The following is a 16,369-nucleotide window of genomic DNA, read 5'->3' on the forward strand; positions in this document are numbered from 1 at the left end:
CTGCACAGCCACCCCCTGAGGGCATCCTCGTCCCTCCCCAGCAGGACCACCACTCGCCCGAGGCGCCTGCCACATCAGCCCCCAGAAGCCTCTGCCCTCTCGGCAGCCCCACATCGAGCACCCAGGACCCTGGGGCGGATGGGGGGCACCTACCTCTCCCACAGCAGGCCTTCCCCGACGGGGCCGCACACCAGCTGCCCCTTCATGTAGGCCCGGGCATCCTCGATGAACGCGGCTGCCGCCAGGAGGAGGTGCTTGGCCTCCAGCATGGTGCCGTCACTATAGTCCACGGCTGCGGAGGGGACACGTGCGGTCATGTGGGGAGCCACTGCACTTCGCAGCCAGAAGTGAAGCAGCAGATGCGGATACCGCCGCCCCCCTGCACCCCCTGGGACCACAAGGGTCCACCCCACCCCGGGCCTCCCCACCTTAGAAGACACGGAGAACCACCCCCAGTACACCTGGCCGAGGGGTTCATTCCTGTGGACAGGAGATCATGGGCCCCGAACCACTGCTTGGGGGATCAGTCGGCAGTGGGGACACGGGGCTTGTATTTCAGGACAGGCCCTCAAACTCAGCGTTTTACAGTGAGAACGCACTCTCCACCTGGGAGGGGGTCACTGGGGCACCCCATCCAACCCACACAGAGCAGAGCAGGGGCTGACTGGAGAACCCACGGCCTCCAAGACACAAGCTTCTAGAATCTTCTGGCCGAGCGCTGGGCTTGCACTCAGAACCCAAACCCACAGGCACAAGGGCAGCCACACTGACAAGGCTGTGCTTCCTCCCCAGCCTGAGTGTGGGTCCTTCGAGCCACTGGGTTCGGCCCCCAGCCTAGGCCTCACCTGACCTGTAGCTGCTTCGCATGCAGAAGAGCCGGAAGACGTCAGGGGAGAACGTCTTCAGGAAGTCCTGGCAGAGAAATCAGGGAGAACCCGGAAATTATAACGTGCGCTATGACCTTGTGAGCCGACCCCACTTACCAAGATGTCGGAGTTTTTGTGGACAGCTTGGTTTTGTTTCCACCCTATTTGCATGTTCCCTACACGTTTCCCTTCAGCCTGCGTCTGCGGGGAAGGCCCCCTGCTCTGCGCTGACGCAGGGGGTCCACACCGATGTTGACCTTGGGAGCCCCATGCCATGACACGGTCCCGAGAGGATGGGCACAGATCCAGGCCCCATGATGGCAGGGGTCCCAGGAGCGGAAACCGCCTGGGACATCAAAACAGGCCAGGACCAGGGTCAGACCGAGGGCAGAGACCAACTCACCCTCCCACAGGCTGTTCCCTGATGCAATGCAGCGAGGCGGGCACCCAGCTCGTGTTCTCAGAGGATACTCTGCCCCTGGTTAAACTGAGGAAAACTAACAACCTGTCATTTAAATTCTTTTTAATTTTTTCTTAATGTTCATTTACTTTTGAGAGAGCGCAGGAGCAGGGGAGGGGCAGAGAGAGAGGGAGACACAGAATCAGAAGCAGGTTCCAGGCTCCCAGCTGTCAGCACAGAACCCAACGTGAGGCTCGAACTCATGAACTGTGAGATCATGACCTGAGCCAAAGTCAGATGCTTAACCACCCAGATGACCCAAGAACCTGTTGTAGAAGTTGTTAAAACAACCCCAAACCCTGTCTGTGGTGGCCGGTGAGAGGCACTCGGCGACCTCACAGGGCAGGGATGCAAAGACAGGCCACTGGGCACCGCTTGGCCTGCCTGGGACACTCATACCCAGCCCACGGGGGCCCACACCGATGACCAGCAGTGGCCCCGAGGACAGGCCGGCTCCAACGGGACCCTCTGACAACGTGGGGTTTGGGTCAAATGTCCCTGCATCGTGGACTCTGTGTGAGCAAAAGGAGACTCTCTCAGCCCTTCTCCCGCTCCACATCTAGCGGTGGCTTCCGGCCTCCCCTTGGCCATAGGGACCCGCATGTCACAGCTGGGGGGGACGCGGTGGCCGGGACCCTGCACGAGGACCGGTGGGCAGCTCCCTGGAGGCAGTGGCAGAGCCTGTCCCCTGGGTTAACATGACCGCTGGCCTCCTGGGGCCCGCATGGCAATAACAGGACGCCCGGGGCTGACGCAGCCTTGCGGTGGCCGGGGATGGGGGGGGGTGGATGTAGCCCCTTATATGCTGAGTACTTGCTACACTGCCAATGGCAGAACCTACTGGAAGGCTCCCACGACTTCGTCACAAACTGCTAAGCTGCACTGCGTCACAACAGCGTCTGCCCCACCATGGTGACAAAGACATGAGGCGCGGAGAGCTGACAAGCGGCCCACACGGCACCAGATCCCCGCTCTGCTGCGGGCTCCAAGCTGCGCCCCACTTAGGTCTTACTTCTGGGTCCCTTCCCCACTGTGGTCTGTGAGACACATGTGAACAGCTGCTAGGATCCCCTCCCATAAGGAAGAAGCTGTGTCGGGGGGAGACAACTTCTGGCAGCTTCAGATGCATGCGACCCGCTGAAATTTCTCCCCCGGGCGCGGGGAGTGTTGGCCAGTGTGCGAACCACGTGTGAGGTTTATGCAGTTTTGAGTATCTGGTTAGAGGGAACAGATTCGGTTCCGTTAGTCAGTATGGTGTGGACTTCCCGACTCTTGGTAATCACGTCTATGCACTCGCAGCTGAGGCACAGGCCCCTGGTGTCACAGCTCCCATGTGTGGCCCTGGTGGACCCAAGTGCCCGTCTGGATCTGCGCCTGCAGAGTGGGGGCCGGGGGGGTGGGCTTCCCGCACAGGGTCCCCTCAGCTTGGGGCCATTTCTTGAGAATTCCTTCCCAAGAGCACAGGCTCCACGGCTCTACAGCCGGATGTGAGCTGCTTCCTTGCGAGCTGGCGTCAGGGGACCCGCACCACCCACCCCCCTTCACTTCAGTTCCTTGTTGTTGCTACTGCTGCTTGTGTTCTCCTCCCAAGATGTTGCCAGATGTTGGGTGTGTGCGGTGGGAGTCGTGGGGAGTGGTCTGCAGCAGAGCAAAGCGGTGCATCTCCTGGGTCCCGATACGGCCGCACTCAGAATGCACCTGTTCTGCACACGTCTGTGTTTTCTGTGAACTGGGTACCTTTCCTTTCCTGCTGACTTTATGCTTGTATTTGTGCATTTAGTGAAAACATTTAAAGACTCTGTGGTAATACAGCCATTTTATGTCTGATGAAGCTCTCTGACGTCTCTAAACAAAGACAGCCTCCCTTCCATTTTCGTATATTTCTGGGTAGCTATGTTCTCTATTTCACTCCAAAAAGGGTTTTAAGATGTTAGGATGGTAGGATTTTATTTTTATTTTACTCTACTATTTATTTATATTAGAGAGAGAGAACATGAGCAGGGAAGGGAGCAGAGGAAGAGAGTCTTAAACGGGCTCCATGCTGAGCGGGGCTCAATCCCCCAGCCCTGGGATCATGACCTGAGCCAAAATCAAGAGTCAGACACTCCACCAACTGAGCCACCCAGGTGCCCCTACGATTTTATTTTAAAGGGGTTTTCCTCCCATTCAGAATTTTTACCCCCATAGGGGGGTGGCGCCTGTAGAGTATAGTACTTTGAGTAGAAATCTGTAGTCTTTCTACAGCATTCAGTCTCTGGGGACTAATTCCTGGTATTAACAGAAAGAAAAGGCAACCGCATCCAACTACCAAGCAAGGGAAACCATCAACAAAACAGAAAGGCAGCCCACGGAATGGGAGAAAACATTTGCAAACTGTGTATCTGATAAAGAGGTGCGTATCCAAAATCTATGAAGAGCAAAAGACAACCTGATTCAAAAATGGGCAAAAGACATGAATAGACACTTCTCCAGAGAAGACATCCAGATGGCCGACACCTGAAAAGATGCTCATCACTCATCATCGGGGAAATGCAAATCAAAACCACTATGAGACACCACCTCACACCTGTCAGAGTGGCTAAAATCAACAACACAAGAAACGATAGGTGTTGGTGAGGACGTGGAGAAGAAATAGGAACCCTCGTGCACCGTTGGTGGGAACACAGACTGGTGCAGCCACTGAAGACACTGAGAACCACCAAATAATACAATTTAAAGGGTGAATCCTGGGGTGGCTCAGTCAGTTGAGTGTCTGACTCTTGGTTTCAGCTCAGGGCATGATCTCATGGTTTGTGAGTTCAAGCCCCGTGTTGCGCTCCGTGCTGACAGTGCAGAGCCTGCTTGGGATGTTCTCTCTACCTCTCTGTCCTTCTTCCCCCGTGTGTGCTCTCTTTCTCTAAAATAAATAAAATGAAAAAAAATGTGAATCCTCTGATGTGTAATTATCTCAATAAAGCTGTTCTTAAAAACAAGAATTGCAAGGAAACTTTAACTTCACTCAGTGGTTTTACCATTAATACGACTATTGGTATTAACATTTTAAATATGTCAATTTTAAGAGAAAGCATGAAGTTGATGTGCTGTTGTAAGGAAGGAAACAAGATTTTTCATAAAGAGGGAAAAGAGCTAAAACCAGAAAGTCCTATAGTATTGGACTGGATAGTTCACAATGAACTCCAGGGACCAACTACATGCACGTGGGTTCATCTCCACCAGCTCTGTCCCCTGAAGAGGCCTGGAAACAATGTCACTCTTGCGGTAGACACACCGAGCATCCAGATCTTGGTTCGAGATTCCATCTTCCCGCAAAGGCAGCGAGCTCCTTGGGGGGAGTGGCAGCACTGCGGCAGGACGAAACGGGGCCAAAAGCCAGGATGCGCGGGGCATTTCCCCCGGAAGAAGGAGCCTCCTCCCCGCCCCTCCCCCCTGCCCAGGCCAGAGCTGGAATAATTTCAGCACAAAAAGAATGAAGACTGAATTGATAATACACAGAGTGAAAATAAAAGCTTAACTCCTAGTGGTACCAAAAAAAGAACAGACAAGCCCCCGTCTCTGAAAAGGACTGCCAGCCAGGGAGTGTGACGGGAGCAACAGCACAAGATAGCGTGCTTTGCAGGACCAGGGACACACACGATGGGGTGAAGCCACCAGAGCATGAGAAAACCACAGACTGGAGGTGGTCCAGGAAGAGGACGCCCCATGCAGACCACCTCGTCGGTTCTCCATGTTCACGAAAGACAAATACGAACCTCTCTGTCAGAGGGTCGCCTGGGGGGCTCAGTCAGTGAAGCGTCCGACTTCGGCTCAGGTCATGATCTCACAGTCTGTGAGTATGAGCCCCGTGTCAGGCTCTGTGCTGACAGCTCGGAGCCTGGAGCCTGCTTCTGATTCTGTGTCGCCCTCTCTCTCTGCCCCTCCCCTGTTCTCTTTCTCTCAAAATAAATAAACTTTAAAAAAGAAAGAAAAAAGGCACCTGGGTGGCTCAGTCAGTTAAGCGTCCAACTTCAGCTCAGGTCATGATCTCACAGTCTGTGAGTTCGAGCCCCGCATCAGGCTCTGTGCTGACAGCTCGGAGCCCAGAGCCTGCTTCGGATTCTGTGTCTCCCTCTCTCTCTGCCCCTCCCCTGCTCATGCTCTGTCCCTCTCGGTCTCAAAAATAAACAAAAACATTTTTTTAAAAATTTAAAAAATACTAAAAAAATAAAGAAAAAAGAATCTCCACTGGTGGCCATCCCTTACCCGAGCAGTCAAGCCCAGCGTCACCAGCAGGACAGCCTGACGCTGTGGCCCCGGAGGGATGCTGCGTGAAGCCCACAGCACCACGGAGGAAGTTTCCCACCAGAAAGATTGAACCTGGACCGAATCAGGCCTGAGGCCTCACTTCCAGTTACGAGGAAAGACAGGAAACCACAGATATGCAAAGGACATATGATACAGGACACCACAGACATGCAAAACGTGGGCCATTCACCAAAACTGGCCTCATCCCTTCAAAAAGGTCAACACCACAGGGAGAGGCTGTTGTCCATCAGAAGCCAAAACAACCCAGCCAACCAAACAACAGGAGGATATAATTGCATGTAAGGAGGGAGGAGCCCCGGTCACCCGCTACGGTGACGTGTGAACGCGGTGCCCAGTGAAATAGCCACAACGGGATGAACACTGTCTGCGCTGGCGCGAGGTCCACGGAACACCCCCATCGTGGGAACAGAAAGCGGATGCAGAATGCCGGGGCCGGGCCGGGCGGGGAGATGCTCAATGGGGAGGGTGTCGGTTGCACACGATGAAGCGGCAGAGCCGTCCAGCCCGACAGCGAGGGCAGTCAGCACGACCGCGCTGTACCCGCAGACCGGTTATGACGGGAACTTGGTGCCGTGCCTTCCCACCACAGAGCATTTCCCCTGAGAAGCCTGGAAAGACACGGCCCGCAAACGCAGCATGCGAAGGTTCACTGGGTCTTGGCTCTAAGGGACACTGGACACGTGGAAAAGTCAGAACGCAGACTGGGGAACTGGTATTGACAAGCCACTGCTGACGTGTCACTCTTGTCCTCGGGACTGCGGGCGGGATGGGGAAGGGTCGTGACGCCTGCGGTGTTGAACGGTTCAACGACAGTGGTGATGAGACACACGTACACCATGCATACGTGCACACACGTGCACACACGCCCACCACTCCCTTAGGTGCAGGAAAAGTGATAACTCTTGAACCTGTGTGGTGAGGGTGTAAGTGTGTAACTTTTCTGCAGGAAAACGTGTCTAAGAATGAACACTTCTGCTAAAGAGGAGTCGATAAAGACGCTTTTATGAGGAGCACCCCCGCTCTGGCTTCCAGCCCACCCCGTCCACGGGGGGGTGCGTTCTGAGGGCCCGTGGACGCCTGGACACGTGATAGCACTGAGCCCCGTGTTTACTGGTCTTCCCTATACAAACACACCTGTGACGTTTCCTTGTAATTGAGGCACAGAACGAGATCAACTACAGGACGGCTGTGGCAACATACTGTGATGTAAGTGCCCGTGGCCTCTGTCTCTGTCGACATACCTTCTGGTCCTGTTCTCGCCCCTCTTGTGAGAAAATAAGCGTCCCCTGGGAGGGCAGTGGCGCAGCGTGAGGCTGTCACTGCCTCTGGACACCGGTGAGTGAGACCGCAGATACGGGGCCGGCTGTGTGTAATGTAACTCTGGTGGGGACAGCTCTCTGGGCCGGGTACTCAGGGGACAAAGGTCTGGTAACTGTCCTTGTCACTTCAGTATTTGCCATTACAACCGTGTTTGGCTTCACGGCCCCAAAGACGAAGACCGAAGTGTTTGGAGCGCTCCCGTTGGCTCACTTGCTTTCCACTCATGTGGACGCCCCCTCCTGCCCCTCATCCCCACGGCGCGGTGATGCTTTTCTCAACAGGTGGCTTTCAAAGCCACAGGCAGTGAAGCCCCCAAAGCCACAGGCCGGCAGGCTGGTGGTGGGACAGGAAAACGGGTAGGTGTGACTCGGGGTTGAGTGCGGGAAGGGGCTCAGGCAAGAAGGTGTCGTGAGTCCCAGCACGCAGGAGGAGCTAGGCAGCATCCATGGGGAGGCCGCCCGGAGTGGACAGGGAGACGCGGAGGGCTCCGCCCCGAGAGGGCACCGGGTGTCAGAGTAGGGCTGCCTCCACCCCCAGACCGCACGTTAAGCTGGGAGGTAGGAGAAGCCTGTCGGGGCCACGGGACAAGGGCCTGGAGCACGGGGGTCAGAGACCTGGGGTCGCCCTTCCAGACAGGCCAGCGGTGCAGGGTTACCTTAACAGTGATGTAGTTTTTCAGCGATTTGGACATTTTTTCTTCTTTGCCTTTCACGTGCAAATGCCCTGAAACAAAAAACGGTGATTTGTGCCGAATCCGGTGGGAGGAGGAAGAGGAGAGGGCTGGTTCTGTCGGAGCGCCAGGCACCACTTCCTGCAACGCTGCGCTGCATCCCCAGCAGGCACACGCCCGCATCTGTGTGGACAGTGTGCCCCCCAGACCCTTGCCCGTGCCCCACCCCCCTCCCCAGACCCTCGCCCACGCCCGGCCCCCCAGGAAAAGGGAACCCACAGCCACGCCTGCTCGAGGTCGTCAGGTCTGCCCCGCCCTGTCCCGCAGATTCCTCACCCCAGGAAAGGACAGAGCCCGGGGCTCTGCAGACCCCGCGCCTGGCAATACGTGCCAGTTTTCGGAGGTTCCAAAGTGTGGGTCTCTGCGAATGATCCGATTGTGTGCTGCGGTCTGCTGGCACAGGCCTCTCAAGGGCCTGGGAGAGTGTGTGAGTGAGTGTGAGTGTGTGAGTGTGTGTGTGTGTGAGTGTGTGTGATGGGAGACAAGAGCCCACGTCAGGAGCTTCTCAGTCCCTGCTTTCACACGGTTTCCTTCCGGGGCGGGGGGGAGTGGGGCGTGGGGGGTGGGGGGCCTCACCTCTCCCACAGAAGATGCTTCTGCCTTCTCTGACAGGAGCCCGAGCACAAGGGAGCCCCAAGGCCAGTTTTTCTGAGAGCTGGTTAAAAAGTGTAGCTTCCAAACAACTATGACCTCAAACACATAATGTCATAGAACACATATATACCAAACACAATTAAAACTCTCTTCGGGGCACCTGGCTGACTCAGCTGGAAGGGCATGTGACTTGCTCTCAGAGTGGCAAATTCGGGCCCCTTGTCAGATGTAGAGATTATAACTAAACTTAAACGCTTTTTTATTAGTTTTTTTAACTAAATTTTTTTTTCTTTTCAAGTTTACTTATTTTGAGAGAGAGGGAGCATACGTGGCGGGGGAGGGGGGCAGAGAAGGAGAGAATCCCAAACAGGATCCGCACTCAGTGCAGAGCCCGACTCGGGGCTCGATCCCACGAACCATGGGATCATGAGCTGAGCCAAAATCAAGAGTCGGGGCGTTCAGCCGACGGGGCCACCCAGGCCCCCCCCCCATTTTTTTGAATTGACAATATTTAGAAAATGAAATACATCCGACTACTCATCTTCCGTTCACTTACTTCAGAAGAGGGGTGTTAACCCTCCTGTGCATCAGGAGACACCAGTGTCTCTCCAGGACGGGGTGACGGCGGAGTGGCGGAGAGCCCGCTGTCTTAATAGTTTGTCACAGTCGTCACAACGCAGCAACGAAAACCCTTTTCTGTTCCCAAACCGGGGGTGAACAGGACCTGCTTCTCTGTGGCCCCCAAACACCTCATTAGTGACTCCTGGAGGGAAGCAGGAGGGGCGCTGGCCCGCCGTCCCCTCTGGTCCCCGGGCCCACATTCGCTGACGGGCACAGGAGAAAACTAAGTGACCAGGAGAACGACCGTGACGTGTGAACGGGGTGTCAGGCCCCCAGACAGCTGACCCGGGGTGGGACATGGCCCTTCGGTCCGCGGAGGCTCCCTGCCCGACAGGCTCTGCACACATTTACTCGACGTGGGCCTTCCTCTCCAGTCCCCAGGCCAAAGGGAGGCTCTATTTCCCGAGGTTCCTGAAGCCAAGGGTGGGCCCCTGACTGTGGGCTATGCTGGGCTCCGGGGGTCACTTCTGAGGCACCCACCGGGCCGGCCCTGCAGCATCACGGGGCTCCCGTCCCCTCCAGGGAGTCGCCAGCGTGCACACCGCCGGCAGAAATGCAGTTTGGCCCCTGCCGGGTTCTGTCCCGGAGCGGGTACCAGACAGCTCACCGGCCCCACTTCTGCATTTCCTCTGCACGCTCCTCCAAGGAGGTGCAGAAATGGGCTTGGGGTCGCAGAGACCCACGACGGCTGTTCCAGGGCACAGCGGCAGACGTGGCGGCAACTGTGGGGGCAGTCGTTGTCCACCGGAAAACGTGGCAGTGGACACGCTTTGGGCCAAGCAGCCTCAGGGCTTACAGTCACGGACACCAGCGTGAGTGAGGCCTGGCCTCGCGCGCCAGCCAGCAGAGTGCCTCTGCCAGCGCTGCCCCGGCGATGGAGAACATTCTGCACGCACTAGTCAGCCCTCCCGCCCTCGTAACTCCAGTCCCATCTAAGGAAGTTCACATCCGGCGGACTTAAACTCCAACACCTCGACAGAGGACGGGTTCTGAGAACTGGTTAAAAAGTGTAGCTTCCAAACAACTATGACCTCTGCGAACCGAGCTATGTCTTTCCAATTGTGACAGAAGCGGCAGCACCGAAATAGAGCACAGTCAACCTGAAGTCACGACTTACCAGAATGCAGAAAATAATTTCCCCACTGCCTGCACTGATGGAAGGCCTCGCACTGGGCGATTTCGTTCTCGTGATGCGGGAAAGCTAAGTCCATCCCGCCCGAGTGGATGTCCAGCCGGCTTCCAAACACCAAGCTGCAGGACAGCACAGAGCGGGGGGTCAGTTCAAACAGCACGCATCTCCAGACCCCGTCTGGCGGCCAGCCCTCCTGGCCTTTGTGCAAGGATCAAATGGATCTCAATTTAAAATCAGTATGTGTGATCATTTAGCTGATGCAAAAGGGAGAAACTGAAATTCTGTTTTTACTTCATAAATCCCTGATTCATAGTTTTACATCCTAGTAAAGAGGCTTAATTCTCCTTGTTCTGGATACAATATACTGTTTTTGTTATTTTTTTTAACGTTTATTTATTTATGAGACAGAGAGAGACACAGAGCACGAGCAGGGGAGGGGCAGAGAGAGAGGGAGACACAGAATCCGAACAGGCTCCAGGCTCCAAGCTGTCAGCACAGCGCCCGACGTGGGGCTCGAACCCACTAACTGTGAGATGACCTGAGCCGAAGTTGGATGGTCAACCGACTGAGTCACCCAGATGCCCCAAAGAAGAATGTCTTTCAAATGGAAAATACCTACAATATTCACCTATAATATACAGTTTTTAAAAACAACAAAATTATGTTTTCTTCTTCAACAGGTAGAGTTGAGTGGTTTTCCAACTTTAACAAAAGAGAACTATAAAATCAAGAGAATTCTTGTCATGGCTTTTGAAAATGTACCTCTTTAGTGATCACTTATAAATAACAACAAGGTAACTAAATTCAAAGCAATGCATTTCAGCTGCCGGCACGTCTGCTTCGTCTGATTCTGTGGCGTTCCCGGAAAACCTCACATCCCACAAAACTGCACCCTAAAACCTACAGGGCTGCTGGGGGCCACGGAGCTGGCTCTGTCCCCAGAGCACCTGCGAAGCAACAGGCACCAGCACCTACAGGCCAGGCTGAGCAGGACGCTTCAGACGACACGGAGACGCGCGGTCAGCATGGGGGGAACGCGGGCCTGTGGGCAGATGCAGCCACCTGTCCCCTCCCCGTCCCAGAGCTCAGAGGGGCTGCGGGTGCAGACACTGTGGTTAAAAAAGACGTTTCCAAAGAGGCCATAGCCTCACTGAGCTCCCTCTGCTGAAAGCTGACTCTTCTCCCACCAGGCCGGCTCTGGAAAGACCACGTCCACGCTGGCCACAGAGACGCCAGGCGTGGCAAAAACCTGCCAGCCCATTCTTGTACATCCTTGGTGACGGGCTTAGAGAATCTCGGAGTCTTGGTTCAAACACCACACGGGGGCATGAGGCAGGAGGGGCAGGACTAGGGAGGAGAGCAACAGAGGCTCCTTTCTATTTATAATGAGTGATTCGTTCTTACAAAGATCAGAGACAAAGCTGACAGCATGAGGGTTTAACAAAGCTAAACGGGGGAGGGGGTGCCGGGCTGGCTCTGCGGCCCTTGGTCTCGGGGTTGTGAGTTCAAGCCCCACGTTGGGCGTGGAGGTTACTTAAAAAAAGTAATAAAGCTACACTGTGGATCCTTGCTGTTGCTTACATTAGTTTCTATCCTCGTCCATATGTTAGACCTGTTTCAATATAAGAGAACCCCGAGGAGTCTATGTTCATAAGATTTAAACAAAAATATTTAATGGGAACATTAATTTGAAATTTAGTTCATTTTTTCTACTACTTTAGAGAAATTATTCGAATCTACAAATAAGTATCTTTTTACAACCTAATATGCAGCCCACGTTGCTCTTAAATCAAAAGCATTTATATATACACCTAAGTGTATACAGTAGGACTGACAGTATAGTAGTTTGTTAACAAAAAGTTGGGCCTGGAACTCCTGGATGCGTTTCCAGAAGAGTCATCTGGACATCATCACAGGTGAGGACAGGAGGGGAGGCGCAGTGGAAAAGCATCCCTTCTAGGCCATCAGTGGAACGAACGCAACTTGGATCGGCGGGTCCTGGAGGACGTGGGCCTCCCACCCGGTGGAACGGAAAGAGCGTCCCCGGACAAGGAAGCCAGTCTGGGGTCAGGGGGCTGGGGCAGAGTGCTGTCTTGGGGCATTACTTGCCCGACGCCTGCGCTCAGACTTGGCCAGCAAACAGCACCACACGGTGACCAACTCGAGGAGGCTGGGTTTGCTGGTCTTCAAGTTTGGGCGTAGCCGGCACTTTGACATGTTTGCCTTAATTGTATTTTATGTTTCTAATCTTTTTTTAATATTCTTTTTTAAATTCTTTTTTTTAATGTTTATTTTTGAGACAGAGACAGAGTGTGAGCAGGGGAGGGGCAGAGAGAGAGGGAGACACAGAATCCGAAGCAGGCTCCAGGCTCCGAGCTGTCAGCACAGAGCCTGACGCGGGGCTTGAACTCACGAACCGCGACATCATGACCTGAGCCGAAGTTGGACACTTAACCGACTGAGCCACCCAGGTGCCCCTATGTTTCTAATCTTTAAAACTGCTTATTATAATAAACATCTGCGATGAAGGCAAACACATCAAATGTTTGAAAATCATGGGTTCCTAACGGTACTTAAAAGCCCCTCACCTCCAGAAACAGGAAATAAATAGTGTTACTCACTGCAGGCTACTCACTGCAGGTATTTACTCACTGGGAACTGAACGCTCATCCATAGGGTCCCAGCTAGCTGAATGGTGCACCCTCACAGCACAGCGCCATGGAGCTGAGGCACAATGACAGGCTTCGAGAACCACCGCAGGCGGTTCCCGGACACAGTGCAGAGGGAGAAAAAGATATTGCTGGCAACCCCGGAGATTCCCGCAGGCTCGGTTCCAGACCACCGCAGTAACGCAAATATCACAAGCCAGTCAGATGAACTTTTTGGTTTCCCAGTGTATATAAATGTTCACGCTATACTGTCAGCTATTAAGTGTGCAACAGCATTCTGTCTACAAAACGCCGTACACACCCTAATGAAAAGATACTTTATTGCTTGAAAATGCAAACCACCACGTGAACTTTCAGTGGCTGGTAATCTTTTTGCCGGTGGAGAGTCTTGTCTGATGGTGGTGGCCACTGACTCATCAGGGCTGTGACTGATGAAGGCTGGGGTGGCCGTGGTGGTTTCTTAAAATAAGACAACACGAAAGTTTGCCACATCGATGGACTCTCCCATCCATAAATGATTTCTGTTTTAGGCAAAGCTATTTGATAGCATTTTACCCACAGAACTTCTTTCAAAATTTTCTCAGACCCTACCGCAGCTTTTTCAACTGAGTTTATGACACAGTCTCATAGCTTTCATAAATGACTGTTGTCATTTCACCAATCTCCATGGCGTCTCCACCAGGAATCTCAAGAAAGCACTTTCTTTGCTCATCCTTAAGAAGCAACTCCTCAACCGTTCAAGTTTTACCCTGAGATGCAGCCATTCAGTCGTGTCTTCAGCCCCCACTTCTGAGTCTAATTGTCTTGCTGTTTCCACCACAGCTGCAGGGACTGCCTCCCCGGAAGTCTCGAGCCCCTCAAGCTCTTCCATGATGTTGGATCGGCGTCTTCCAAACTCCTACTCATGTTGATATGTGACCTCTTTCCATGAATCACAAATATTCCCGGTGGCATCTAGAATGAGGAATTCTTTCCAGAAGGTTTTCAGTTTACTTTTCCCAGATCCACCAGAGGAATCACTTTCTGCTCCAGCTATAGCCTGACAAAATGTGCTTTTTAAATATTAAGACTTGAACGTTGAAATTACTCCTTGATCCACGGGCCATAGAATGAATGGGTGCTGGGTTAACGGGCAGGAACACAGCGCTAAACTTGTGCAGCTCCATCAGAGCTCTTGGGTGACCAGGTGTGTTGTCAACAAGCAGTTTCAAAAGTAATCTTTTTCGGGGCGCCTGGGTGGCTCAGTCGATTGAGCGGCCGACTTCGGCTCAGGTCATGATCTCACGGTCCATGAGTTCGAGCCCCGCGTCGGGCTCTGTGCTGGCGGCTCAGAGCCTGGAGCCTGTTTCAGATTCTGTGTCTCCCTCTCTCTGACCCTCCCCCATTCATGCTCTGTCTCTCTCTGTCTCAAAAATAAATAAACGTTAAAAAAAAAAAACATTTAAAAGTAATCTTTTTCTCTGAGCAGCAGGTCTCAAGAGCAGGCTTACAACATTCAGGAAACCATGTTGTAAACAGATGGGCTGTCATCTGGGCTTTGTTTTTCACTTGCAGAATACAGAATAGATTCAGCGTTCTTTTTTTTTTTTTTTTTTCAACGTTTATTTATTTTTGGGACAGAGAGAGACAGAGCATGAACGGGGGGAGGGGCAGAGAGAGAGGGAGACACAGAATCGGAAACAGGCTCCAGGCTCTGAGCCATCAGCCCAGAGCCCAACGCAGGGCTCGAACTCACGGACCGCGAGATCGTGACCTGGCTGAAGTCGGACGCTTAACCGACTGCGCCACCCAGGCGCCCCTATTCAGCGTTAATTCTTAAGGGCCCTAGGATTTGTGGAATGGTAAATGAGTACTGGCTTCAACTTAAAGTCACCAGCCGCCTGCATTAGCCCCTAAAAGGGAGTCAGTCTGTCCCCTTTGACGCAAGGCATTGACTACTTCTTTCCAGCTGTGAAGTCCGAGATGGCATCTTCTTCTGACAGAAAGGTGTTCTGTCTACACTGAGAATCTGTGGTTTAACGTAGCTCCTTCATTCACTGTCTTAGCCAGATCTTCTGGACAGCTCACTGCAGCTTCTGGGTCGGCGCTCGCTTCTCCACCTTGCGCTTTTTACAGAAACAGCTCTTTCCTTAAAGCTCGGGAACCAACCTCTGCCAGCTTCAGACTTTCCTTCTGCAGCTTCCTCAACTCCCTCAGCCTTCACAGAATTAAAGAGAGTCAGGGCCTCGCTCCAGAGTAGGCTTGGTTTAAGGGAATGTTGTGGCTGGTGTGATCTTCTATCCAGATGACTAAAACTTTCTCCGTATCAGTAGAAAAGCTGTTTCACTTTCTTCTCATTCACGTGGTTACCACAATACCACTTTTCATCTCCTTCAAGAACTTTTCCTCTACATTCACAAGGCAGCTAATTGTTCAGCACGAGAGGTCCAGCTTTTGGCCTGTCTTGAGTCTTGACAAGCCTTCCTCACTGCGCTTAAGCATTTCTAGCTTTTGATTTCAAATAAGAGACATGGGGCGCTTGGGTGGCTCAGTTGGTAAGCGTCCGACTTCAGCTCAGGTCACGATCTCGTGGTTCGTGGGTTCGAGCCCCGCATTGGCCTCTGTGCTGACAGTTCAGAGCCTGCTTTGGATTCTGGGTCTCCCTCTCTCTCTCTCCCCCTCCCCCACTCATGCTCTGTCTCTCAAACATAGATAAAACATTAAAAAAAATTTTAAGTGGCAAACGTGTGACTCTCCCTTTCACTTGAACACTTAGAGGCTACTGTGGGCTTATCAGTGGCCTAATTTCAACACCGTTGTGTCTCAGGGAATAGGGAGGCCCGAGAAGAGGGAGACAGATGGGGCAATAGCCAGTTGGCAAAGCAGTCAGAACACACACGTGTCAATTAAGTTCGCCATCTTACCCGGCGGGGGTCACGCACCCCCAGACAATCACAACAGTAGCACCAAATATCACTGATCACAGATCACTATACCAACTATAACGATAATAAAAAAGCTTGAACTATGGCAAGAATCACCAAAATGTGACACAGAGAGACAGAGTGAGCAAATGCTACTGATGCCAACTGACCTGCTCCACACAGGGTTGCCACAGACCTTCAGTCTGTAAACAGCAGCGTCTACAAAGCACAGTAAAACGAGGCGCGCCTGTACAAGAGAGCACATGTGGTGTGCCGCCTACCGTGTGCCCCACCACACACACACACACACACACACACACACACACACACACACACACACACACACACACACACACAAAGGGGCGTCTCGCTACCGACAGAACCATGGGAAGTCAGAGGACCCGTCTACAGAGATCTAAGGTGGAGGAGGCCCCAGCAAAACCAGAAGAAAGTTGTTTCACAGAAGCCAAGGAAAGGGCAGGTGTATTGACCGTCAGTCACTGACCAGCTGGCGGAGGGGGTCACTGCTGACCTCAGGAGACCTCAGGAGTCAGTGGGGATCCTGGAGACAACAGCAGGTCAAATGCAGATGGTAAGATGAGAAGCAGATGGGGCACCTGAGTGGCTCAGTCAGTTAAGCGTCCTGACTTTTGACTGTGCCTCAGGTTATGCTCTCGTGATTTGTGAGTTCAAGCCCTGCACTGGGCTCCACGCTGTTGGAGCCTATTTGGGACTCTCCCCCTCCCTCTCTCTGCCCCACCCCTGCTCATTC

The 16,369-nt window shown here is 53.2% G+C and overlaps 1 protein-coding gene across 2 annotated transcripts in view; it reads right to left on the reverse strand.

The window, feature by feature from the left end:
* Positions 1-16,369, reverse strand: part of CARS2 (cysteinyl-tRNA synthetase 2, mitochondrial) — a 45,544-nt gene that overhangs the window by 4,400 nt on the left and 24,775 nt on the right. For both annotated transcript variants that reach the window (XM_030314112.1, XM_030314103.1), the window contains 4 exons: positions 10,011-10,144; positions 7,604-7,671; positions 846-912; positions 154-292 (listed from right to left, as the gene is read on the reverse strand). In XM_030314112.1, the coding sequence (XP_030169972.1) occupies positions 154-292; positions 846-912; positions 7,604-7,671; positions 10,011-10,144 (408 nt within the window). The remainder of the gene's footprint in view (positions 1-153; positions 293-845; positions 913-7,603; positions 7,672-10,010; positions 10,145-16,369) is intronic.

Source organism: Lynx canadensis, chromosome A1, assembly GCF_007474595.2.
Source record: "Lynx canadensis isolate LIC74 chromosome A1, mLynCan4.pri.v2, whole genome shotgun sequence".
NCBI classification, from domain to species: Eukaryota; Metazoa; Chordata; class Mammalia; order Carnivora; family Felidae; genus Lynx; species Lynx canadensis.